At 42.0% G+C, this 24,252-nt stretch overlaps 3 protein-coding genes and 1 long non-coding RNA gene across 7 annotated transcripts, besides 1 other annotated feature; 1 reads left to right on the top strand and 3 right to left on the bottom strand.

Annotated features, from left to right (window-relative positions):
- Positions 1 to 130: 130 nt before the first annotated feature.
- Positions 131 to 2,231, bottom strand: CG14118 (uncharacterized protein). The gene is made up of 2 exons (NM_140355.2): positions 2,029 to 2,231; positions 131 to 1,564 (listed from the first exon to the last, which is right to left on the bottom strand). Exons 1-2 carry the CDS (start codon positions 2,174 to 2,176, stop codon positions 393 to 395), a joined length of 1,320 nt encoding a protein of 439 aa, NP_648612.1. The 5' UTR covers positions 2,177 to 2,231; the 3' UTR covers positions 131 to 392.
- A 495-nt stretch (positions 2,232 to 2,726) lies between these two features.
- Positions 2,727 to 5,119, bottom strand: CG43894 (uncharacterized protein; the record flags this gene model as incomplete). 4 transcript variants are annotated; one of them, NM_140354.2, is made up of 3 exons in its annotated part: positions 4,605 to 4,811; positions 4,418 to 4,546; positions 2,727 to 3,235 (listed from the first exon to the last, which is right to left on the bottom strand). In NM_140354.2, the coding sequence occupies exons 1-3, from the start codon at positions 4,663 to 4,665 to the stop codon at positions 2,727 to 2,729; spliced, it is 699 nt and encodes a 232-aa protein (NP_648611.2). In that variant the 5' UTR covers positions 4,666 to 4,811. The 4 variants fall into 4 exon arrangements, with proteins under 4 accessions (NP_648611.2, NP_001261791.1, NP_001034004.1 ...); NM_001274862.1 differs by lacking the exon at positions 2,727 to 3,235 and adding an exon at positions 3,362 to 3,747; NM_001038915.2 differs by lacking the exon at positions 2,727 to 3,235 and adding an exon at positions 3,784 to 4,349 and having other exon boundaries at positions 4,605 to 5,119.
- Positions 5,120 to 5,250: 131 nt separating this feature from the next.
- Positions 5,251 to 5,537, top strand: lncRNA:CR45748 (long non-coding RNA:CR45748). Its single transcript, NR_124911.1, has one exon. It is a non-coding gene; the product is annotated as a long non-coding RNA:CR45748 (long non-coding RNA).
- Positions 5,538 to 5,644: 107 nt separating this feature from the next.
- CG14120 (uncharacterized protein) lies at positions 5,645 to 9,850 on the bottom strand. The gene has a single exon (NM_140353.3). The coding sequence runs from the start codon at positions 9,835 to 9,837 to the stop codon at positions 5,722 to 5,724; it is 4,116 nt and encodes a 1,371-aa protein (NP_648610.1). The 5' UTR covers positions 9,838 to 9,850; the 3' UTR covers positions 5,645 to 5,721.
- A 7,826-nt stretch (positions 9,851 to 17,676) lies between these two features.
- Positions 17,677 to 19,885: a mobile genetic element.
- The last annotated feature ends 4,367 nt before the right edge of the window (positions 19,886 to 24,252 follow it).

Genomic DNA, 24,252 nt, shown 5'->3' with positions numbered 1-24,252 from the left:
ACTGGCACAGATGGTTGGCAAAAGAATGGGCACAGATGGTTGGCAAAAGAATGGGCAAGGACGACTCCTTCATGGAAATTAACTTGTTAGGTTGACAAAATCTGCAGACCTTTTCTTTAAAGATTTATTTAAATTCCAAGATTTATGATGTTTATGTTTTTTTTTTTGTACCAGATAATCATGAATTATTCTTAATAGCTCAAAGGAAATATATGTATATATATTTATACAGTAATGCATTTCTGCAAAATTGTTTTCAAGGGTTTGCACATTCGTTGCAGTGTTGTGACGTGATTTTCACTAATACCAAACTGCAGTTGTGTCACACAACTCACTCAGTCTTTATTGCACTCACTTAAAAGTACGGGCAATCGAACCGCCACCGCCCACATCTAAGTGAGCAGCTCATCCACTTCGAGAAGTGGGCGTGGCAAATGTCCGACAGCCCGGGCCAAATTCGCCACCGAACAGGCATACAGATAGCCATTCTTCAGGTTACCCTTGGCGTTGCTTTTGTGCAGCCAGCTAAGCCACTGCACCGACTCCTCCACTGGATCGCAGATGATATAGGACTCGTGGATCTGGGCCAGGGTGGCATGTGGGTTATTCACACCCACCAAAGCGATTCCGCGGGTCGGATGGCCCTCGTCGATGAGGACGCGATAGAAGAGCTGGGGCACGGCCACCACACCTATGTTATTGGCATTGGTGGTCATGTGGAGGACTTTGCTGCCAGCCACCTTCATTTCGCCATAGATGCCCGTATACACAGTGGCCGTGATGCCCGAACGGGCCACATATTGTCGGGTGGATTCCTCCAGCTTGGACCACTGACCACCATTGAAGCTCTGCCATTGCGGCGCCACGTTCATGTAGTTGAAGCTGCTCTTCTGTTGGCTAGCATAGATTAGATCCGCTTTGGCCGTCAAATGTCCGCGGGCCAGGAACAGACCACTCTTCACGTCAATGAGGCCGGGCACCATCAGTTTCTCCTGGCTCTTGGGCGAATAAATTCTGGCCATGTCAAAGCCCGTGAAATGGCCGGCGGTGCTAAACCTCGGGCGTTTCAATTTTTTCTGGAAGTGCACATTCGCCGGTGTCAGTTGATGGTGGGCGTAGTGGGTGCGCAGTTGATTTGGGTCGTGGCACAGCTCCATGGTGGCCACAAATCTGCCATCTCCGGTGTCATAGCCCACGCGATACAAGTACGAGGTGGATGGACTCGGAGTGTCGCTGCCACAACTCCTGTCCAATCGCTCCACGGTGTAGGGCATGGAGTGATTGCAGACAAAGTCGCTGAAATGGATTTTAGCCCCCATCCACTCGAAGGTGGTGTCCTGCACGCACTTCACCCGAATGGAACGCAGCTTCGCATCCAAAGACTCTCCATTCGCGGGCGCGAACGAATGGCTGCAGTGCAGCTCGATGCTGGCGCCGCGTTGAACCTCCAGGTGCCCATAAGCATTGGGCAGCCAGTAGAGATCTGTTCCTGGGCGCAGGTACAGCGGCTGCACTTTATCCAAACGGGGCAGATCATTTTGCACATCCACTCTGCAGGGAGAACCTAAAATGGGAAGTTAGGTGTGTTAAAAGATGTGGCTAAAAATTCTTGGCATAATTTTAGGCGATGACATAAAGATTAAATATTTTACAACACAATAATATTATTATATATACGAACAATATATATATAACAATTGTAATATAATAATTTTATATTCATATATATATTTTTAAATATTTAAGTCTTTCTTATTTTGAATTTTAACCAATTTTAAGACTAATTTATTTTCCAGCCCTTTGGTGCTATGTATTTTACTTTGTTGAAGCAGGTGACTTTTATGTGTAAATAAGGTTATTGTTTCTACAATATAGTTTTTTTTAAGAAAAACAAACATCAGACCTTTTTGCATTCCAAAATGTACATATATTTCATTCCGAATGTGACCACTACAGTCAAACTACTCAAACAAAGCTCAGTCTGCTTTGGATAAACGTATGGTTATTAACTTTTAGGCGACCACATACCTTGATGAAACATTTCTCCATCGATGTGCAGTCCATCGAGATCTTTGATTATCTGACCCACATCTGGAATGGTTGCGATCGCCTCACGTGCCCGAATCTCTCGCAGAATCACGACCGCCAAAATTAGGCCGATAAACTGAAGCATCATTTTGTTGGAAACTCAACTCGACCGGTTAAGTTGCTATCTAACCGCCGACTGAATTATTTGTTTGGTGAACAGGTGTTTTTATTTATATTCTCAGTTCGTGCTCTTGTATCTTACATCTCTCTCTCTCTCTCGCTCTCTCTTTCGTTTTGCTTCTTTGTCTTGTAATCTCTCTGAGAATAAAGATATAATACCATTGGATTGTTTGCATTTTTTGAGTACTTCCGAGTTCTTTCTATCTATATACCTTTATACATATGTATGTGTATTTAGGTCTAGGTCGCATTAAGTTCTTTGCTTTTGTCGATCCCCTTTCTTTACAGAGCTAAAACAAAAAGTGATTTATCTCGCGAATGATGTATCTCAATAATTTTATTCAAGATTAATCGTCAATTATATTTGACATTTTTCTTATTTAATAATCGAAAATAATCTATTGTTAAATGACCTGGCAAACAATGTATGTACACAATATATTCATACCTGGACAGCTTTCGATTCATTTGTAAATGAATAATGATCATGTAGATTTCGGGGATCATTTAATTGAAATCTAACCATATGAGTTGTAATCGTTGTTATTGTTATTATTGTTGTTGTTATAATTGTTATAGTCGTAGCTGGGTCGTGCAGTAGTGTACGTATTGTAGGGATTGTAATTGTTATACGTGGGATAAGCTCCATTCGATCCATAATATGAATTTGGATTCACGCCCGTACCCGTGCCTGCCCCAATGCCCATTGGCAGGATTATTAAGGGCTCCACAATTATGCTGGTACCACCCATAGTTCCACCTCCCTGGGGCATCATTGGCATCATGGGCATGGCACCTGGCATGTACGGTTGTCCCATATAAGGTTGTCCCATATACGAGGGATAATACGCACGCCCCGGAGATGGTACATTCATTGAAACAGGACCAGGATACGGCAGCGCTCCTGGCATTGGCATTGGTCCTGGCATGGGACGCATTGGAATCTGACGTGCCGATCGATTGTGAAATTGTGGTAGTGTTGCATCAGAATCCATTTCGGAATCCGTCATCGTTTCCCCCAGAGAAGCTGACAAATATATGTATTAGCTATTAATTTTAGGAACGACAAATTTGAAAGTAATGAAATAATGTTCGGAAGGAGTCCATCCGGTGCTGAGTAGCTTTGAATTTTTTTTAACCAGTATCGAAGATCTTAGGAAGATCCACCCGAAAAGGGTAAGTTAATATTGTAATTATAGGTACTATAACTGGGTGGGTACGGATTGTAAAATGATGGAAGTGAGTTCCCAGCGGAACGTCCATTATAGTTCATATACGTTGGATAGGACATCCCTACTGAGAAGTGGAGCCAAGGATTGGCCGAATTGGGTTGTCCTTGCATGGCATATTGCCGGTTGGCCTGGTATTGAATTGCGTACTGTGGGTTGGGCTGAGGTGGAATCACATATTGTGGTGCAACTTGACGCGGCTGCTGCATTTGAAACGGTGGGCGAGGTGGTGGATACCCGGGTGGCATTGAAGCTGGCATCCCCACAGGCTGATAAGGCATTTGTGGCGTTCGCCGGAAACGGTGCAAAACTGGCGAAGATATAGAAACGAAAAAAAAAGGTTGATAATAGATTCTATATTTATTATTTGCACATAACTAAAGCTCCTGGTCTTTTAGCCAGCTAATGTGAGGTAGATTAAATAGTTATTGGTTGATGAGGGATTGGCTGATCTAGACAGGGGGTATCCATATTGACCATATGAACTTGACCGCACACTGGGATAGCAGTTATAGTAGCATGGTGGAGTGGGAGGAACTAATTGTGGCCCATTGGCCGATCGCTGCTGCGTATAAGAAGGCAATCCTGCTCCCGAATTCGGATAACGGGGATAAGTACAGGAATATGGGTAGAGCGGACTGATGGTACAGGGAGGACTTTGTCCTCGATTTAGCCAAGGATTTGGCTGTTGAGGTTGCTGGGAACCATCTTGAACAATAACCAAAACATTAGCCTGCCGTTGGCCTGCATGGGTGGCAAATGTATCGGAGTTACTGAAATCGCTCAGCAGTTTAAAGTCACTGTTCCTATTATTCCGATTGCGACTCGTGGAAGTGCTGGGTATGATGATGCTGTTTCGGGTGTTGGCAGTGGTCTGTGTAGTGTCGATGATGAAATCGCTGGCCAGCTGATCTGAAACGGATCAGTTGAAAAGGACCAGATTTCAGTGTGAACCGATGAAAAAACAAAATTTTACGAACCTGATTGGCACTCCGGATAGGTTCCACATTGTTCTCCTTCTTGCTGATTTGGGTTTTCGCAGGGAACTCTGGATACAATGCATTTTTTACCAGATATACAGGCAATATCCTCACAACTAAGTCCAAATTCTGTATTGATAGTGGGGAATTTTTTAGATTTTATCCCTTATCCTGTTCGCTGACTTACTTCTGTATCCTTGGACAACAATCGTCGTGGCTAATATCAAATATATACCAACAAGTTCCATTTTCTCTTGTAAAATTCCGAAACTAACTAAATTCATTTCCCTAAATCCCTCATATTTATATCATTTTGATATTTCATGGTTGATGAGTTGCGGTAATGATTATTTGCAAAATTAAATCACCGAAATATGATGATTATTGTTCTGACTCTTTCTAACATAAATAAAAGTTCATTAAACAGCGCTAATTGAATATTTTTGTATGGCTGTTTAAATGCAGTACATTAAAACTTACACGATTAATAAGTTACTGCCTAAATATTTCAGCAGTAGGTTAGCCGAATAGAACTATCTATTAAACGGTCTCTGAACTACGCCTTGAACAGGGGTAAATAAACATTGCTTAACAAAATAACACACACTTTCAGCCTTGATAGATATTACTGATTAATTAAAACGAAGTTTAACCGCATTGTTGAATCCGCAACAATTCTAAGTGAATGATTACTCGACCAATATAAATCAATTTTGGTTTCTATCTGCTTCATTTACGGTTTTTGCCTTTTGTTTACCCCCTAAAAAGTCCATTATAATTATTAACCAAGCAGGCGTATACTTCATACGTTCTGCGACGATTGTGTTGCGATAAGATAAACAAAGGGAACCGCACAAGTAATACAAGGTATTTCCTTAGCTTCGATAAGAAAATGTGAAAGTCACTGCCATTGGGACTTCGATTCGGGCCAAGGGACTGCCTCTTGGGCTACTGGAACAGCAGAAAAAATTAAGGCTTTTGGAAACGTGCGGCACGTGAGCAAATAATCCAATGGCTGGGTAAATAAATAGCTCTACCCCGGCCATAAACGATAACGTCAAGCATTTGATAACCTTACTCTTATCAATATGTCCAACATGCAATAAACTCCAAAGAGAACAAAAGCTAAACGTGATTTCACTGTTTTATGGCCCATGAGAACTTAATTTAAACGTGCCTTTAAGCATTTTCCTAAGGGCTACCCTTCAATAAAAACCTGTTTTCTTTAAGATAGTCTTTTTATTGGTTTTAAATTAAGAAATTCGTTTTTTTTTTTGGAAATTGCACACCCACAAAATCTGATATTAAACACCCAGGACTCCATCGACAAACAGGTCTTGTAAAGGTAGGTCTTTCACCACTGCAGTAAAGTCCTCCACAGTACAGGCATATGAATAGCCCTTCTTTAGGTCCTCTTTGGTCCAACTGACCCAACTCAGTTGGGCGCCAATATCCTGGCAGATGATGTACTCCTCTTCGATTTGCTCAATGGTGGCATGTGGGTTGTTAACTCCAAGTAGCACGATGCCATTTCTGCTCTCGCGATCGATAATCACGCGGAAGTACAACTTTGGCACTGGAATCAGACCATTGTTGTTTTCATCAAAGTCCAAATAGAGCTCCCTTCCAATGCCATTTACATCCGGCAGGGTGGACACACCCCATGTGCCCGTATAGCAATCCACTGTGATGTTTTCATCCGCCACAAACTTTCTCACACTGTCCTCGATTCGTTCCCAGTTTCCGCCATTAAAGGTCTGCCACTGAGGTGCCGCATTCACAAAGAAGAAGCTCGCCTTTTGAGCGGCCCCAAAGACAAAGTCGGTCTTTGCAGAAAGGTGACCCCGAGCCAGATAGACATTACCAGTGGTGTTGAAGTATGGTGAGGCATCCATGCCCAAAATCTCGGAAACCGTGATATTCTGTTGAACTTGGGTGTACAAAGTGTTCACATCCTTGCCTCCGTAAAAGTCGCCGGGTATAAAGGATGGCCTGGATACAGATCGCTGATATTGGTCACTTCCGGGGTACAAAACATGATGCACATAGCGGGTGACTTCGCTCAGTTCATCGTGACACACGTCATAGGTCTGCAGGAAGTCGTCGCTCGAGGAGGATGACAGCTGAAAGCCCACTTCAAGCAGATCAGTACCACCATTGCAGGGACGACCAGAGCGACGAGCAGTGTATGTTGGCCAGGAAGTGCAGACAAAGTCCTGCAGCTGATACAAACTGCCCATTGCCAGGATGCTCTGCTGTTGCCAGCATGTTGAATTGACGAAGGTATAACCAGAGAAGGGTCCACTGAAAGAATTGATGCAGTGGAACTCAAGGGCTTCTCCATGTTTTAGCTGAACTACTCCTTCTTGATTCGGTTCCAAATATCTCGCATGACCCAATTCACTCCTGACTACAAATAAAGGAGCCGGATCCTTAAGATCACCGTTCACTTTAAAGCTGCACACTTCATTGTCCAAGATTTGATCAGTCAAACCAAGAATTCCTGTTGTTTGCAGTTGATCTGTGGGCAAATCCTTAACCACTTCGATGAAATCTTCTACAGAGCACGCATAGGAGTAGCCCTTCTGCAGGTTTGCTTTGTCCCAGTCCAACCAATCGATTTGCGCTCCCACATCCTCACAGATCACATAATCCTCGAGGGTCTCCGTCAATGTTATATGTGGATTGTTGACCACAATTAGAACTACTCCCTTGCGACTTTCCTGATCGATAACAATGCGATAGAGGATCTTAGCTACTGGCAGTTGTTTGGTCTCGGCATTCAGATACAGAGGTGTCTGGACACCTTGTGAATTGGGTAGAGTTGAGATATCATAGCTGCCGGCATGTACACTCACATTAAGTGCCTCATCCGCCACAAATTGCTTCAAACTGGATTCCACTGCAAGCCAATTTCCAATATTGATGCTTCTCCATTGAGGAACTGCGTTCACATAAAAGTGGGTGGCTCTCTGGGCGGAACTATGGACGAAATCAAGACGAGCTGCCAGCTGTCCTCTGGTCAAATAGAGATCCTTAGTGCTGTCAAAGTACTGACTGGCATCTAATCCCAGGGCCGTACTAAATGCATCCAGCTGGTGTGATTGGTCATATAGAACATTGACATCTTCGCCGCTATAGAAGTCACCTCGAAGATAGCCCGGTTGAGCAACACCCTTTTGGTAGGCCACATTGGCCGGAGTCAGTTCATAGCGAGCGTATCTGGAGATCTGCTCCTGCTGATCGTAGCAGAGCTCAACATGGCTAAGAAAACCGGCAGCCACATCGAAGCCGATGTGCACCACATCCGTACCACCAGCGCAAGATTGTCCCGATCGGACTGCCGCATATGTGGGCCAACTCTGGCAGACGAATCCTCGAATATTGACCAGCTGTCCTTCGGCCTCGTACAATTGATCACCAACACAACGAGCGCTCAGAGCTGTATACCTATTAAATGGTGATACCAGAGCTCCAGTGCAGTGCAGATCAATGGAGGATCCTTCTTCCACGGTGTAAAGCCCACTTTCATCGGGCAGCAGCCAGCTGAGAGCTCCTTGCGGTGTTAGTAGTGGAGCAGGATCCTTGAGATCACCATTTGTACTAAACCTACAGGGATTGGCAATGGGATTGGCAGTAGTCACCGGAGGACTTGAAGTAGAGGTAGACGTTGGAGATGTTGAAGTTGATTCTTCGGTTGATAAAGTTGGTTGTGAAGTGGTAGAGGAAGATGTAGTTGAAGTAGGTTCCAGAGTGGTAGACGAGCTTGGTTCTGTTGTGGATGTAACTGTGGAGGTAGGTGGTTCAGTGGTGGGTGTAACTGTGGAGGTGGGTGGTTCAGTGGTGGATGTAACTGTGGAAGTGGGTTGCTCAGTGGTGGATGCAACTGTGGAGGTTGGTGGTTTAGTGGTGGATGTAACTGTGGAGGTTGGTGGTTCAGTGGTGGATATAACTGTGGAGGTTGGTAGTTCAGTGGTGGGTGAAGCGGTAGATGAGCTTGGCTCTTCGGTGGTAGAAGAAACGCTAGTGGAACTAGGTGTAGTATCAGTGGTTGATGGAATTTCGGTGCTTGTAGTTGAGCTCGGCTCTTCAGTAGTTGTGGAACTTTCGGTTGTCGAAGGCTCAACAGTGGTCACGTCGTCCAATCCAAGGATACCATTTGTGTGCAGGTCCTCCAGCGGCAAGTCCTTAACCACTTCAATGAAATCCTCGACAGAGCAAGCATAGGAATAACCCTCGTGCAGATCTTCTTTGTACCAAGTTAGCCAGCTTAGCTGATGGCCAATATCCTGGCACAGTATGTAGTCCTTTTGGATTTGCTCCAGTGTTAGATAGGGATTATTAATGCCTATTAGCACAATGCCTTCGCGAGTCACCCGATCGATGACCACACGGAAATAAATCTTGGGCACTGGGATCAGGCCATTGTTGTTCTCATCGAAGTCCAGATATAGCTCCCTCTCAATGCCATCCACATCGGGAAGGGTTGAAACACCCCAAGTGCCTGTATAGCAATCAGTGGTTAGATTACGATCTGCCACGAATTTTCGAACACTAGTCTCCACTTTCTCCCAGTTGCCCCCGTTGAAGGTCTGCCATTGAGGCGCCACATTGATGAACAGGAATGTCGTGTGCTGAGCCGCCCCGAAGATCTGATCCGTTTTGGCGATCATATGTCCCCGAGACAGGATGCGGTCATCGCTAAAGTTGAAGTAGGGTGACGCATCCAGACCGAGTATGTTACTGATTGTGATGTTCTGCTGTACTTGCGTGTACTTGGTATTCACATCCCTTCCGCCATAGAAATCGAGTTCGAGAAAGTTGGGTCGCGCCACTCCATGCTGATAATCGTAGCTCGATGGATAGAGCACGTGATGAACATATCGCGTTGCTTCCGCCTCGGCATCGTGGCACAGTTCATAGCTCTGCAGGAAGCCGCCATCCTCCACCTCGAATCCTACCTGGACGAGATCTGTGCCTCCATTGCAATCCTTACCCGACCGAAGGGCAGTAAATATGGGCCAGGCGGTACAGGAAAAATTGGCAAACGGATATATTAAATCATCGACCAGAAAGTACTTATTCTGCAAACACGTAGCCGTCACCTGCCATCGATTTACGAATGGGGCTGCAAATCCTACTCCCGGGCAGAACATATCCAAAAGTTCACCATTAACCAGACGCACTGTGTCCGTGGGATCTGGCACAATAATTTCGTAGGAATTGTGTCGCGAAAATAGAGGAGCAGGATCGTTGAGGTCGCCGTTCACCTTAAATTCACAATCTCCGCGCACTGTTACACCTTCATCGCCTTCGGCGAGAGATTCCGGCAGGATTCGAGGCAATCTTCCGGATACTTTCACTGCACCGCTGGCGACCAGCAGCGCCAGGATAAAAATAGAGCAGCGATTGCTCCACATTGCTACGATTCAGCGAACGTAATGCCAAATGTGGGACATGCGTAGTTCCCTCTTATATGGACTACTTATCGCTTAGATTACGTCTTTTATTGTGGCCGATTAAAAATATAGCCATAAATATCACAAAATTGGTAACCTAACACAAACACAATCAATGCTTGGCTAAAGATAACGTCAATAACCTTTCCAAAGCCACTTAATGTGATCACGTATAAATTTTATTTCTATTCTCTAACTTAAGTTTTGATTGTAAAATATTTTAATACCTTTCCACCAACTAAAGTTGTGTTTACACGTCCATTGAGGAAATTATTTATAAAGTTTTTCGCTACCATGTTATCTTATTTGTTAATAATAGTGAGTTCCTGGTCATCAAGATTCTTATCGTGTTCCATTCATTAACCTATAAACCGAAGAAATTACTCAGACGTAATAAGCCACAATCTATTTACCATAAAGTTAATTGCAAAGAGCTTTCAATTGATGTTGTATTTTTATTGTTAGTGGCTAATAATAAATTAACTGAATATGGGATTAATATACAATCGCGTAATAAAAGTAATGAAAGGAAAATTATGAGCTGGAAACGCATTAAGTTGAACAACAGAAATAATATTGCTTCCGATGATTTCGAATTTTTATTGATGGATACACATCCTTACGTGTCACATATACTTTGAATTAATTAACTTATTAGGATAAAGCAACATTTTTGTTATTGAAAGCTAAAATGCACTCAATCAGCATCAACGGCAGACCAAGAACGGAAGCATTCATACTGACCAAATCAAATAAATGTTGGGTCAACTCATGGCCAACATCGAGTGGTCAGCCATACTACATATATACAAAATATATATATACCTATATGTACATGACCACTGACTAATTTGCAGCACTGTTCGTGCGTGTGAATTTCAACAATCGAATGATGCCCACCGTAGTCGAGATTCCTTTGGCCATTGGATGTCTGTTTCTGTTCTCCGGAAACGAACAAAAAGCTGCATGTAAAACAAATCATTAGGTAATTGAATTTGGTTAGGAAAAATACAATTTATTCGCATTCGCAGCTGACAGCTGCTACGCACAGAAGGCCTGTCAATGAAATGCAATATATGTGTAGACAAATGTCATGCGAATTGAATGGCAATGTTGCTATCAAATTATGTACAGAAGAAAAATTAAGCTAAGCAAATAGAAAACGAAATATTCGTCCCAAATAGGTAACAAGCTGAGAATTAAATACTCTTCAAAAACGTTCTATGTAGTAGATGATGATGGTGTTCTTTAAATAATATATATTTTTTTAATTGTTTAAACCATTACTTTTTTTACATTACAAAATCAAAGAAATATTAACTTTCTTCTCGTAAAAATTTAAATTACCAATCCTTAAAAGCTACGCACAAATAATAGATGTTATTTACCAGGCTTCATTCGGCATATGCACAATGACAATGTCGTGTAATTGTCATAATTTCCAATATGCAAATTTGCTGTCGCATTTTTTTTGCTGGCATGGACATGCCAACAAGAGACTCGCATTAATCAATTACAATTCTGGGGCTAGGTGCTAGTTTGGTGCATGAACGTGACAATTCGGGCATAAATCCTGATTTTCAATAATTTATGGCAACTAATGGGAAACACGTGGCGTATGCGCAATATTAGATGGGCTCACCGATGGCTCATCCATTGTAAAATTGCAATTAAAGAGATGGCAGCTGAGTGGTGTTGGTTGATACAAGCATCTGGCAATGTTAATTATAATTTTCCATTTACACTTCTTTTCAATTTCCCCCTAGCTAGCCCAGGATGCTTGGCTCAATTAAAAGTGCATTAAGCCACGCTCAGCCAGTCACAAGGTTAAGGCAGCCAGCCAAGCCAACAGATTGCTCTCGAAAGGATTTTTATTCGCCTGATTGCAGTTACTTAATGAAAGTGCATAATTCGACAGGGTTACTGCAGTGAAGGCAGCAGATGCTTAGGACGAGCATTGCTGGGTGGAAATTATTGATTTTCCGATAGTTTGCTGAGCAATTTCAAAGGGTTTTAATCTAATGTGGCACCTTAGAAGGCTAGAAGTGTACATATCACTTAAATTGAAAATCTGCCTTAATTGTACGATCTTATGTACGTTAAGGTGCATTCGGCACTAGCTTTCTAGCATCTCTTGAATTTATGGTCTTGTGTGGATATAGATATATGAAATAAATTTTGATTAAGCTGTATATGTCTGCTTTTTATTGTAGTTTTTGAAGATAATAGAGCAGCCAAAAATCTTTTCCCTCCTCGTCCACCAAAAATAATCTAGAATCGAAATGACTTTAAGCCACAAAAAGTCCAGCTCAACTCTTTAAGCACAAGCTGTTGGTAAACTGGCAAACATGCTTGTTCTGTTCCACCTCAATGTTTTTTTTTTCTTTTCGCTTTTCGAAATGGAAAAGTTTCTTGTATGGAATTTTGCAGAGCACGCATACGCCGTGTGGCCCAAAGCCGATGCGGCATTGAATAAATGAAGACGAGTGCTGGCGACGGCAATGGAGCTGGTCAAAACGAGGCTGCCACTGGCAATGGCGGATAGTGGATCGCGGGAAGTGGACAGCGGATGGGGATGCCATCAGCACCCCCACAAGAACAACAACACAAACAAACAGGCGGCACTCAAGTGCAGAACGCCAAACGAGCACCGCCGACTGCAAAAGACAGCGACCAGCGAGAAAAGCGCAACCAAGGCATTTTTTAAGCTTTTTTCTCAGTTTTCGTTTTTTTTTCTCCAGCAGGGCCATATTTAAATGAATATGCCTGAGATTTTTTGTTCGGTGCGGTTTTACTCTTCGCTGAACGCAAGGAAATTTTCGCCGTTTTCCAGCCGTCCTTTAACCGAAACATTTTAATTTAAATGTTGAAACGTGACAATGGCGTCGAGCCGGAGTCTGAGGATATGAGGTTGTCTCATGTGTCGCGCTGTCAGTCAAATTTGAACATATACTCTATGGGCAACGCGGAAGTGATATCCACAGACTTCAAGTCTCTGGGCCAAGAGATAGTTTCCTGGCCTAAAACTTATTTCATGCAAATTAAGCGAGTTTTGCCGCAGAAGTTGTCGCTTTTATGTGCAACCTAAGAAAGTTCTTGGCGTAAATTATTATATGGTGCATAAAGTATTTCGAATAATTTTAAATTTTTTAAAATTATTATGTATCTAAATCACGCTAGAACGGGAATAAAACTAATTATTTAATGCATTTTAAAAATCTGATTTAATTACACCATTTTTAAATACAAGAGTTCGCTCAGTAAACCAAATATTTGAAGTAGATGGTTGCAGGGTATTCATGCCGCCAGGGCCCTTTCGAAACATTTTTTTCGAACCCCATGGTCAAAGCCCGCGATGTTGTCCAAGTGGATTACCAGCAATATCCAAAGGGGTCCTTGTGCCAGCGTTCGGTTGACAAACGCGAAGGAAAAAAGGCTGAAACGCTGTTAAATTATGCCCGCTTAAAAAGAGTTGAATGACGTGGGGAAATGGTATGAGTTTACACGGAGATAGGATGTAGGCCACTGGGCAACATATGCAGGGATCGGGGTGATAACGACGAGCCTGTGGCTACCACAGCTCAAGTGCCAATTAATAAGTTTGCCTTTGGTATGAATGAATGCCAACCCTTCCGGGCAGCCCTCGTCAACTCAACTCGTCTGATTGCCGCTGAAGAGTTTGGGATTCAGATTCAGATTCGGTTTCGGTTTCGGATGGGGGCACAGGCCCAGCGGGCTGGTCAGCCTTGCGTGCATGAATTATTCAAAGAAAAGGATATTAAATGCACACAGATCCGCACAACTACACGCTTGCCCCCATGTACACATGTACTTCGCGGAGTATCCTTTTTATGTGCCCCGATTCCAGCACTTGATTCTGGAGCGGACAAGGATGCGCCTGAGTAATTGGAAGTTTTTACTGCTGCCTCGTTTGCTTCAATTTCGCGTTCTCACAATTTTTTTTTTTTTTTTTTTGGTTTCACCAAGTGGCATTCCTCACCGTTGATGAAGCAAATTTTAATGAATAATGTGCGGACACACACGCGCTGTGATAAAATATTTACGACCCCTTCATCGGCACTTTTGGGCGGAGAAACTCCAAAGGGAATATTTCGGGTGACTCGGTGAAATGAACATTACTTGCGAAAATTGCGAAATTAATATTTCGATTTTACCTTATTAAAAGTGTTATTGCATTGACCATAAAGATGTAGGAAAACTAATTTCTTGATATTTAAAATTATTAAAAGTACAGCGAAAGCATTTTAGAATTATTTTGTTTATTTATGCATAACGTTTTCCCCACTTAAGTCACTCAAAAAATTATATATTATTTCCTTACACTTAATAATGGCAAAAATATCCATTCAGCCAACAATGTGACCCAATAAATTACCCATTGTGTTTTTCTTATTAATGCATTTTATTAAGAGTCCCAGTTTTTAATAATTCACTTTATTGAGATGCCCATGCTTATTTTCATTCAGTTTTCTGAAGCACTGGAGTGGCTTTTGTTTCCCTCCGCTTGATAAGGATTCTTGAGAATTTTCCATCCTCGTTTTAACATTTCAATTAGCATATCGGTGTGGATGTGCACGTAGTTATATATGTACACATAATACCCCGAAAAATAATAATAAATAATATGCCCGGGACGGGACCCGCTGAATAAAATGAGAATGGTAACAAAGTACCAGTAGTAATATCAGAATTTTCTCGAGCGCATTGTTGCCATTGTTTCGCTGACTGTTGTCTGTTTTTCTTTCACTCGAGCTGAGCTTGTTTCACTTTCCGGCTCTGCCCGTGGGTTTGCATCTCCATCGTCTCCAACGCCCAGCCCTATCTCCTCCTCCACGGGATGCTGGGCACTGTTTCTGGACGGGGTTCTCCGATGGATCCCGTTGCGAACATTGTCTGTCTGTTGATTTTCAGTTGGCCATGTTCCACTGCACTTGCACTTGTTGTTCGCCGGCAAATTGTTGTTCTGTTCTGTTCTGTTCCGTTCAGCTGCAGTTGCTATCTGCTGTTTCAGCTCACCCGCCAGCGTTTAATTCAATGTAAACGTGCTAAGGACCCCATTCTACCATTCCACCATACCAGCAGTCTACCAATCTGGCCTGGTAAAAAAAAAAAAAAACAAATGTTTAAATTGTTGCAAACAAGAAGCGATAGTGTTGCTGCCTTTTGTTCGCCGAATTCGAGTGGAAACAATGCAACAGTTACGAAGGATTATCAGATGCAATGGCATAATTATCGAGTGTTTTCACAACTTTATTGCAGACATCGGTGCTCGTCACAGATAGTCAATCGAATCGAATTGCGAATGCCAATTGGAAAAAATTAAGAAAAAAAAGGTATTGTATAAAGCCCCTTTCTTTTAAAAGTAATCCTTATTAGAAGAAAATGCATCATGTTTAATAATATGGAGGAAAAGGATAATAAATATTTCCATTGCCACCGATTGATTTAATTAAGCTTTATTTAATATTCTTTTATTTTGCTTAAGATTTTCATATTCTGGACTGCTGTATAGCCATCATATTTTTATGTTAGCCAAAACCAATCTGCTGGAATTTCTTTGCGTAAGCTTGCAACCGAATGAAATTAGCCAACATTCCGTTTCCGACTTATCCTGGCTTTACCTTTGGAAGTTCCTTCCTTTCGTTTGTCCAATCCTCAAAATTAGCCAACATTCATATTTTGTGGCCCAGTCTTGAACTTGTGTGGATTTAAGTTCTTCTTACCCATTAATTATTTATGAGCTGTGGGTAAAACATATGCCAAGGGCAACGATAAGAGTTTTTCCCATAAATTATGTTGCTGTCAAAACACGAAAGGTCATTCAATGATAGAGGCCAAAGTTTTGGCAACATTTCAGGGTTAAATGGCTATAAGTTTTGGGGTCGAACAGTTTCTAACTTAATTCGGCCGAAAGGTGTCTATGAACTTGTGATATATTTTGTGGATCTAAACACGAAATTCAAGTTTATATTGGCTGTTAAAAAATCAAACTAAATTGCACCTAAATATTGAGTATGTATCTAACTCAATTTCAATTATAAAATTAATGGGAAATTATCTTTTACCAACTGGCAGCGAGTTTTCATGCTGGCGGTTCGTTATTTACTTTATGTCTAGTCTAAAGAAAAATATGCCAAACGAGCAAACTCAATGAAAACATGCTGTTCGGATGGAAAAGTTCTGGCCAAGAACAACATCATTAAATCAATATTAAATGAGCGAAGTTTTAAATTTAAATTTCATCAACCTTGAAGTTAACTAAATGATCACAACTCATATGCGGCGGGCAAGCCAAGGAGGGTACCTTTTAACAACTTGGCCAAAGTTTAACGGGTGCCACGCAACTAAATTAAGTTGGTTTTGGCCCAAGTGTGTACTTGACGAAAAGTTTTTCAGTGCTCTACATGCATGTCCTGCGTAATTGAAGTTATTAATTAAGGGTCAAGTGGCATGCAACAGAGGCAGAGGAGGTCACATAGTTTTTCAACTAAAATACGCAACATTCTCGCATACTAAAGGGGCAATTTTTATCATATTTATGTTTATTATTATTCATTATTTCAATATATAATATATATATAAAACAATATCCATTTTTGTTTGTGACCAAGTGCTCCGCCGCATGGCATTATTCGCCGAGCAGACTATCAATTACTTTAAGAAAATAATTAAAGTTGCGTGACATTTTTCCGATTCCACAGCCTCACACATCTTGGGCGGGCTCAAAAGCAAGCCGCCGGCTCAATTATAAGCCAAAAAAAAAAAAAAAGAAGAGGAAAACTGGGGAAAATAAGGCTTGCAGGCCAGGCCGTTGACGTTGGGTGAAAACACAAGTAAGGCAGCAGAGCAGCAGCGGCAACTGATCAATTATTCAAACAGCATCGAACTGGGTCATGATGTCGAACAGCTCGAGCCGGAGCAGCCGCCCCAGAAAAGTGCCCAGGGATATGGGGACAGTCGGGGTCGGTCTCAAGAAATGAGATTCTGCTGATTGAATTGAATTTTGCCAAGGTCGAAATGATTTCGGGCTTTCGTATTCCGCTGTAATTAAATTTTCTTCCCAAAAATCCTTGCCTGCCAATATTTGCCTGGTCAAACAATTAAGAAGCCAAAAAAAAAAAAAGCGAGACACCGACTGGACAGGCGAATAAATGGAGCGAACTGCCTCAATGGCAAATTAAATAACGCGCCTAAAGTTTGTACAATTGATGCGATTTCACGCAACGCAGAACCCCGAGGGGTTGAGAGGTTCAAAACCCCTCAAAAATAAAGCGTGTACAAGGAAAATGGGAAATTGTCTATAAAAAAAAAATAAAAAAACAGAAGGAGCAAACTTTGTGGCACGGCACGATAACATTGAATGAAAATTGAAAGCGGAGCTAGAGCAGTGCCCACAAAAAATATAAAGAAAAACGAAATTGAACGCGAGTCGAAAAAAGGCAAAGCCGTGTACGAAAATATTTGGTAAACGTTGAAATTAAATGAACCGAAACTGCAAAAGAAAATAATCCAAAATAGACAAACTCGTGGAAAATCAGAGCTGAAATGAAAAATACGTTCAATGAAATACACGTTGATGACCAGCGAAAAGTGAATGAAATCGATTTCAGTCAAAGATACAGAAATAAATCCGTGATATGTGAATAAACTTGAAATTTAATAAAGTAATCAAAACATCAGGCTTACGCTTTTCTAATAAAAACATACCAAATAAGCATATATTTAAAACTATTCAATAACAGATTCATTTTCTTCCTATGCTTTTGCATGCTTTAAGGGTCTGGAGGCGGTGGACATTGATAATGCCACAAGCCTTTTCATGAGCAAACTAAGTGAGGCTGCTCAGCTTGCTGCACCGAGAAATCGGCATGAAGTAGAGGCCTCCAGACCACTTCAACTTCCTCCCAGTATATTGGCACTGCTCAGGCTAAAACGAAGAGTTCGAAAAGAATATGCTAGAACAGGTGATCCCCGCATGCAACAGATCCACAGTAGACTGGCCAACTGCCTGCATAAGGCCCTTGCTCGAAGAAAGCAGGCCCAAATAGATACCTTCTTGGATAACTTGGGTGCTGACGCGAGCACAAATTACTCACTGTGGCGTATCACGAAACGGTTCAAAGCTCAGCCCACCCCAAAATCAGCAATCAAAAATCCGTCTGGTGGCTGGTGTCGCACTAGCTTGGAAAAAACTGAAGTGTTCGCTAACAACCTTGAGCAACGTTTTACACCCTATAACTATGCACCGGAAAGTCTCTGTCGTCAGGTTGAAGAATACTTGGAATCGCCCTTTCAAATGAGCCTGCCTCCGAGTGCTGTCACACTGGAAGAAGTGAAGAATTTAATAGCCAAGCTGCCACTTAAGAAAGCTCCTGGAGAAGATCTTCTTGATAATAGAACCATTAGACTTCTCCCAGATCAAGCATTGCAGTTCCTTGCCTTAATATTCAACAGCGTTCTTGATGTTGGCTACTTTCCGAAAGCTTGGAAATCGGCGAGCATAATTATGATCCATAAGACTGGAAAAACACCGACAGACGTTGACTCGTACAGGCCCATCAGCTTACTCCCATCTCTGGGTAAAATTATGGAGAGGCTGATCCTAAACAGGCTGCTCACATGCAAGGATGTTACTAAAGCGATTCCCAAATTTCAGTTTGGCTTCCGGTTGCAGCACGGTACTCCTGAGCAACTACATAGAGTAGTGAACTTTGCTCTGGAAGCTATGGAAAACAAGGAGTATGCAGTAGGTGCCTTTCTTGATATTCAACAGGCATTTGACAGAGTCTGGCACCCTGGGCTCCTGTACAAAGCGAAGAGGCTGTTCCCGCCGCAGCTATATTTGGTTGTTAAAAGTTTCCTGGAAGAACGCACATTCCACGTCTCTGTTGATGGGTACAAATCATCAATCAAGCCAATTGCAGCTGGAGTTCCTCAAGGAAGCGTTCTTGGCCCAACCCTATACTCAGTTTTTGCTTCGGACATGCCTACTCACACACCAGTCACAGAGGTAGACGAAGAAGATGTGCTCATAGCCACCTACGCTGACGATACTGCTGTGCTCACGAAAAGTAAAAGTATCCTGGCTGCCACTTCTGGTCTTCAGGAATACCTGGATGCATTCCAGCAATGGGCTGAGAACTGGAATGTGCGCATCAACGCTGAGAAGTGTGCCAATGTGACGTTCGCCAACCGAACAGGTAGCTGTCCGGGTGTCAGTCTGAATGGGAGACTGATCAGACACCATCAGGCTTATAAATACCTTGGTATTACCCTCGATAGGAAGCTCACCTTCAGCAGGCACATCACAAATATTCAGCAAGCGTTCAGGACCAAGGTTGCTCGGATGTCTTGGCTCATTGCACCACGCAACAAACTGTCGCTTGGCTGCAAGGTCAATATTTACAAGTCCATATTGGCCCCCTGCCTGTTCTACGGCCTGCAGGTATACGGCATTGCTGCGAAGAGTCACCTTAATAAGATCCGGATCTTACAGGCGAAGACCTTAAGAAGAATTTCGGGGGCTCCTTGGTATATGAGAACAAGAGACATCGAACGCGACCTCAAGGTGCCCAAATTAGGAGACAAGCTCCAGAACATCGCCCAAAAATATATGGAAAGGCTTAATGTACACCCCAACAGCCTAGCAAGGAAGCTAGGAACTGCAGCTGTGGTCAATGCTGACCCTCGGACTAGAGTCAAAAGAAGACTCAAGCGACACCACCCTCATGACCTCCCTAACCTGGTTTTGACCTAGAAAGTCTTAGTTTTAAAATTCATTAGAATAATCAAATAAATAATAATTACTATGTTATATCAACTATTATAATTCTCCCTATCATTTTTAGGATTAAAAATCTGTTAGTCTTAAGTAACCAAGACACATTGTAAAATAAAATAATTTAAGCAGATCAAATTAAGTTGCCGCATGGGTAACAGTGCGTTGATCAAATAATAAAAACATCATCGTAATGCAAAAAAAAAAAAAAAAAAAAAAAAAAAAAAAATGCTTTAAGTTGGTCAAAAAATGCTGCATACATTAGGGCGCAGGCCACGAATTTAATCTACTTTTGCCATACAGAAGCCAAAAACGAAAGCCTAGTACGGCAAATAATAGAAGAGCGAATAAAAGGCAAGCCCCAGGAGTTGGGTACGTTGATGCGTTAAATTTAAACAAATAAACAGCAGCAGACCCAAATAAAAATCGTTTGCAGGCATTGCCCAAATTGACAAACACAAAAAACCTGAGCCATTCCAAATGTGTGTGTGTGTGTGCCCATTGAAGGTACACAAACGCAGAAGTGAGTGTGTGTGTGTGTGTATATGTAGAGCAGAACATAAAACGCGAAATGTGTGATTCTGGGTCAAAGACACGGGCGGCTAAGCAAACAAACCGACTCACAGACAGATGTAATGGAACAGCCTAGACAAGGACTTGCATAATTTAAATGTGAGTGTGCGGTTTGCTTAGCGCCTGGAGATCTGCCACACCCACACCAATGCACTGTGGAAAATTAGGAGAGTATTCAAATATTTGATATTGATTCTTGACAGTTTATGAAGTGCTTGATTTTTACAGTGCGTATACGTGACAGATATCTTCTGATGCTCAACTGTAAACAAAGTTTCGCTAGTTAATTATTTTTTTTTTAAGTTTTCTTAAGCCCTAAGCATTCCTTTTTTTCTCAGTATTGGACATCAACACTAGTTGGCAAAAGGAAACAGCCACTCAAAGTGTTGTTGCGGGCACCAGCTGCCAGATCCTTGTGCTTAGAGCTTAGCTGCCTTTATCTTTCCATGTGTGCGTGTTGATAATGAGCCATTCCGAACGTATGTGTGTGTGTGTGTGTGTGGGTGTAAGTGGGCGGATACTTATCACATATGTGTGTTCGGTGTGGGCCGCAAGAATTTATAGCCTACTTTATGGCTTACTAATGAACTTTCAACTCTGCGCTTAGAAAAGCAGATTTCCACGGCTGCCAGTATGTATATATGTATGTTTTATCCGGGTTACCCACTAATGGATTTCATTTACTCCACCACATGACGACTTTGAGCACTTTAAAGTTTTGCCGGCGAATCGATTGGGAAAACAATTTGTAGGCAGGCAGCAAAGACGTTTATCTATCGCAGCGAGCGGAACACATTTCAATGGTTTGTTTTTTATTTTTTGCCTCCATTTTTCGTAACTTTTTCCGTTGTCCAGTCACCATAAATCGCTCAAACATGGCAAGCAAAGTAAAACAAATTGAAAGGGGACCCAGGGCCCAAGGATAACAAAAAATGCAGTAAGCTAAACAAAAAGAGCGAGAGAGATGGAAATGAAAAGCTCACAAAATGGAGTCGTAAAGCAAATGGAGCGGACACACACACACAGACACAGCCGCTCGGTTTCCGTTAGCCCTTGCATGCATATGCATCCATATTTATGATGCACCCGGCACGCCCACTTAAAAGGGCGGACACGGGAATCGAAAGATTTCATCGTACAAGTGAGCCGAACTAACTAGAATTTTATTTCGTAAGCGAACAACAACAGTGCGATTCGGTTCAAAAGGTTCAGAGGTTTGTCAAGGAATATGTGTCCCAGGATTAAAAAGATAGCCGGAAGTTCAATTATTATATTCGATTTATAAAATATAAATATTAGGTATACATGGATTATGAAGGGGATGTATATCTATTTGCAATTATATTCTCATCAAAATTGAGAGACAGGCAGGGCTTAGAAAATTGTCTAGCATAAAATAATAACATTTAATTAACAAATATTAAAAAAGAAAACAGCAATGCAGCGAGGAAAAAGTAAATTAATTGAAGCTTGTCAAAGCTGAAAAGCAAGGCGCAGATGAAATTCCCAACTCATTAAAAGGCAATTTCTCTCCATTATACGCAGGGCAGGACGCAAAGGACTCGCAGGACGACATGGTAGCAAGTTAGGAGCCACCAAAGACATCAAGAAGCGAGAATCGAAACAAAACGCAACGAAACGAAAGCGAAAGACAAACACTCATGAGTGGGGTTTTCCTTTGGTCTGCTCCTCTCTGCTTTTGGACCAAACAAAAATCAATAGCGGGCAAATTTTTATTTATAGTCCTTTTTTTTTAGGTTCGGCCAAGGGGCAGGCATTTGCCATTTGCCTCCGCCTCCGGTTGGGTTTTCATTTGACTTGGCTTGCAGTTCAAAGGCTCGGCGATTCCTGCTCCTGATTCCGTTTCGAGGTCAGCGCCACCACCGCCTTGTCCTGTCAAGTGCCACTTAGACCCATGTGTGTGTGTGCGCCTGCCAAGAGGTCCTTTCAATGGGGTATTTTCTCAATTTTTTTTTTGCAGCACGGTAGCAGGACAAGGAAAATCGAGCATTAAGTCGATAACTGGGCGATTAGTTAAGTTTTTATGTGGGTAGTAGGCTGAAAGTTTTGATGCCAGGACCGCCTCCTGTCAATATTCATTTATTACTTGTCCAAGTTAAGGAACACAAAACAAAATTGGGTAAATACGTGGCCAACAGACTGTTGGTCAAAAAGAAAAACCCAAGTAGGCAACGAATTCCGCTACAAAAGCCAGCTTTATTTCACACAAAAAAATATAAGGCATTCGTAGTAGTGCTGAAACGATTTAAATAAGCTAAGGAAAAATGATTGGGGAAATCAATCAAACGGCTTTCGCAAACAGCACCCGCCTTTAAATAAATGTTAGGAAAAAAAAAACACATAAAATTTGGCACTAAGCCGAATTTATACGCTTTTACAAATCAAACCAGCATGCAATGAAAAATAAATAAACAAGTTGCACCCTGGGCGGTCCACAAACTATTCCACTTCGGTTGTTACACACACATATTTGGTTGGCCAACATGTAATACACTCAATTAGGCCAATTCCGTGCACCATATTTATGGCCTCAAATATTTTTATGCCAGCCAAATCGATGGAGAAAAAGCTGACCGCCATAAACTAAAGGAGCACATTCTTGCCACTTTCGCAGGGCCATAAAAATCGAAGCCATATAAATGAGCCCGCTGGAAGGATGTGGCAAAGGAATATATAAAATACATATAACTTAAGTTGGACGAATTCTGACTCCCGCTGCACTCGAGTGTCCTCCACTTGGACAAACTGATTAATTGCCACTCGACGAGCGTTGGAAGTGGACGAGGACGAAAAGGAGAATGGATCTTGGTGGGTTCTAATCCTGCAATTCCCACGGTTCAGTTGTTGTCGCTCCTCTTATTTTTTGTTTTTTGCTGCTCCTTTTTTTTCGTCATGCAAATTACAATTTTTTTTTTGTTTTGTCGGCAGACCGCGGACTTTGGTCGCCTTCTGTTGGCAGCGACAAAAGTTGAAATAAATTTAATTATTTGTTGGACCCGCAATGCGGTAGCGTTTGCCCAGCTCCATGGATTGGCATTCGTTTTGTTGGCCCTTCTATTCTGTATTTCGTTGATTCTCGGTGGCTGTTTAGACTTGGATAAGCTGAGCTTAAGCAGCAAACGATGATAAATTAAAAAGGAGACATTTATTTAAGAACCCAATCCTTGTGCAAGGAGACAAGTGGCTGGTATTATTGGAATACCAGTGATATTTTAAGAGCAATGCATATCGTTTTTTTTTTTCCCATTTAAACTTTAAGTTAGGTCGAAATTGTAATAGTTTATTGGAAAATGAAGTTGTTTGACACTCAATTAATCAAAGGCATGCAGACACATTTGGGTTAATTGAATTACGAAGACCACTTAAATAGCTCCGCAGATTGGGTAATGGCACATTTGATTTTCAATCAGACTTCGTCCTTCGTCCTTCCAAAACCATTTCCATTGTGCGACAGCGGACCTAATGTGATCCGCATAATGAGCAACTTGAACTGCATTTCCGCCACAAAACTCATCGCTTTGAATGGCCAACTCATTTATTTGGCTTAGCCGAATGCAAATGGCCATCGTGACAAATGACATGCAATTTGCAAGCCCAACAGAAATGCAATTAAAACAAGCAGTTGGCAGAAGGCAAAGGATATGCGCCCAATAAAAAATTAGGATACAAGTGTGGGAGTAGCTTTAGCTTCAAAGGGACTTGAACTCTTTCAGGGTCTGGACAAAAAGGTGGCCACAAAGCCACGTTAGAAACATGGCCACAAGGACGTGGAAAAGGGGGATTTCGGGTAGCTGCGACAGCACCAACATGTGGCTGCAGTTTTTCCTTCTATTTCCTTCGTTGTTTTTTTTTTTTATTTTTATTTTTTTTTTGTTTATTCGGCTTGGACAATGGCGTTGCCTGGATTTTCATGTCAGTCCAAAGCTGAGCCGCAAACAAAGCGTTGGCCAGGCGGCCAGCAGACCAAGTGCGATAAATCCTCG

This window comes from Drosophila melanogaster, chromosome 3L (assembly GCF_000001215.4).
Source record: "Drosophila melanogaster chromosome 3L".
Lineage (NCBI taxonomy): Eukaryota > Metazoa > Arthropoda > Insecta > Diptera > Drosophilidae > Drosophila > Drosophila melanogaster.
Note: the sequence above shows the minus strand (reverse complement) of the source record. Positions and strands in the feature narration are given on the sequence as shown.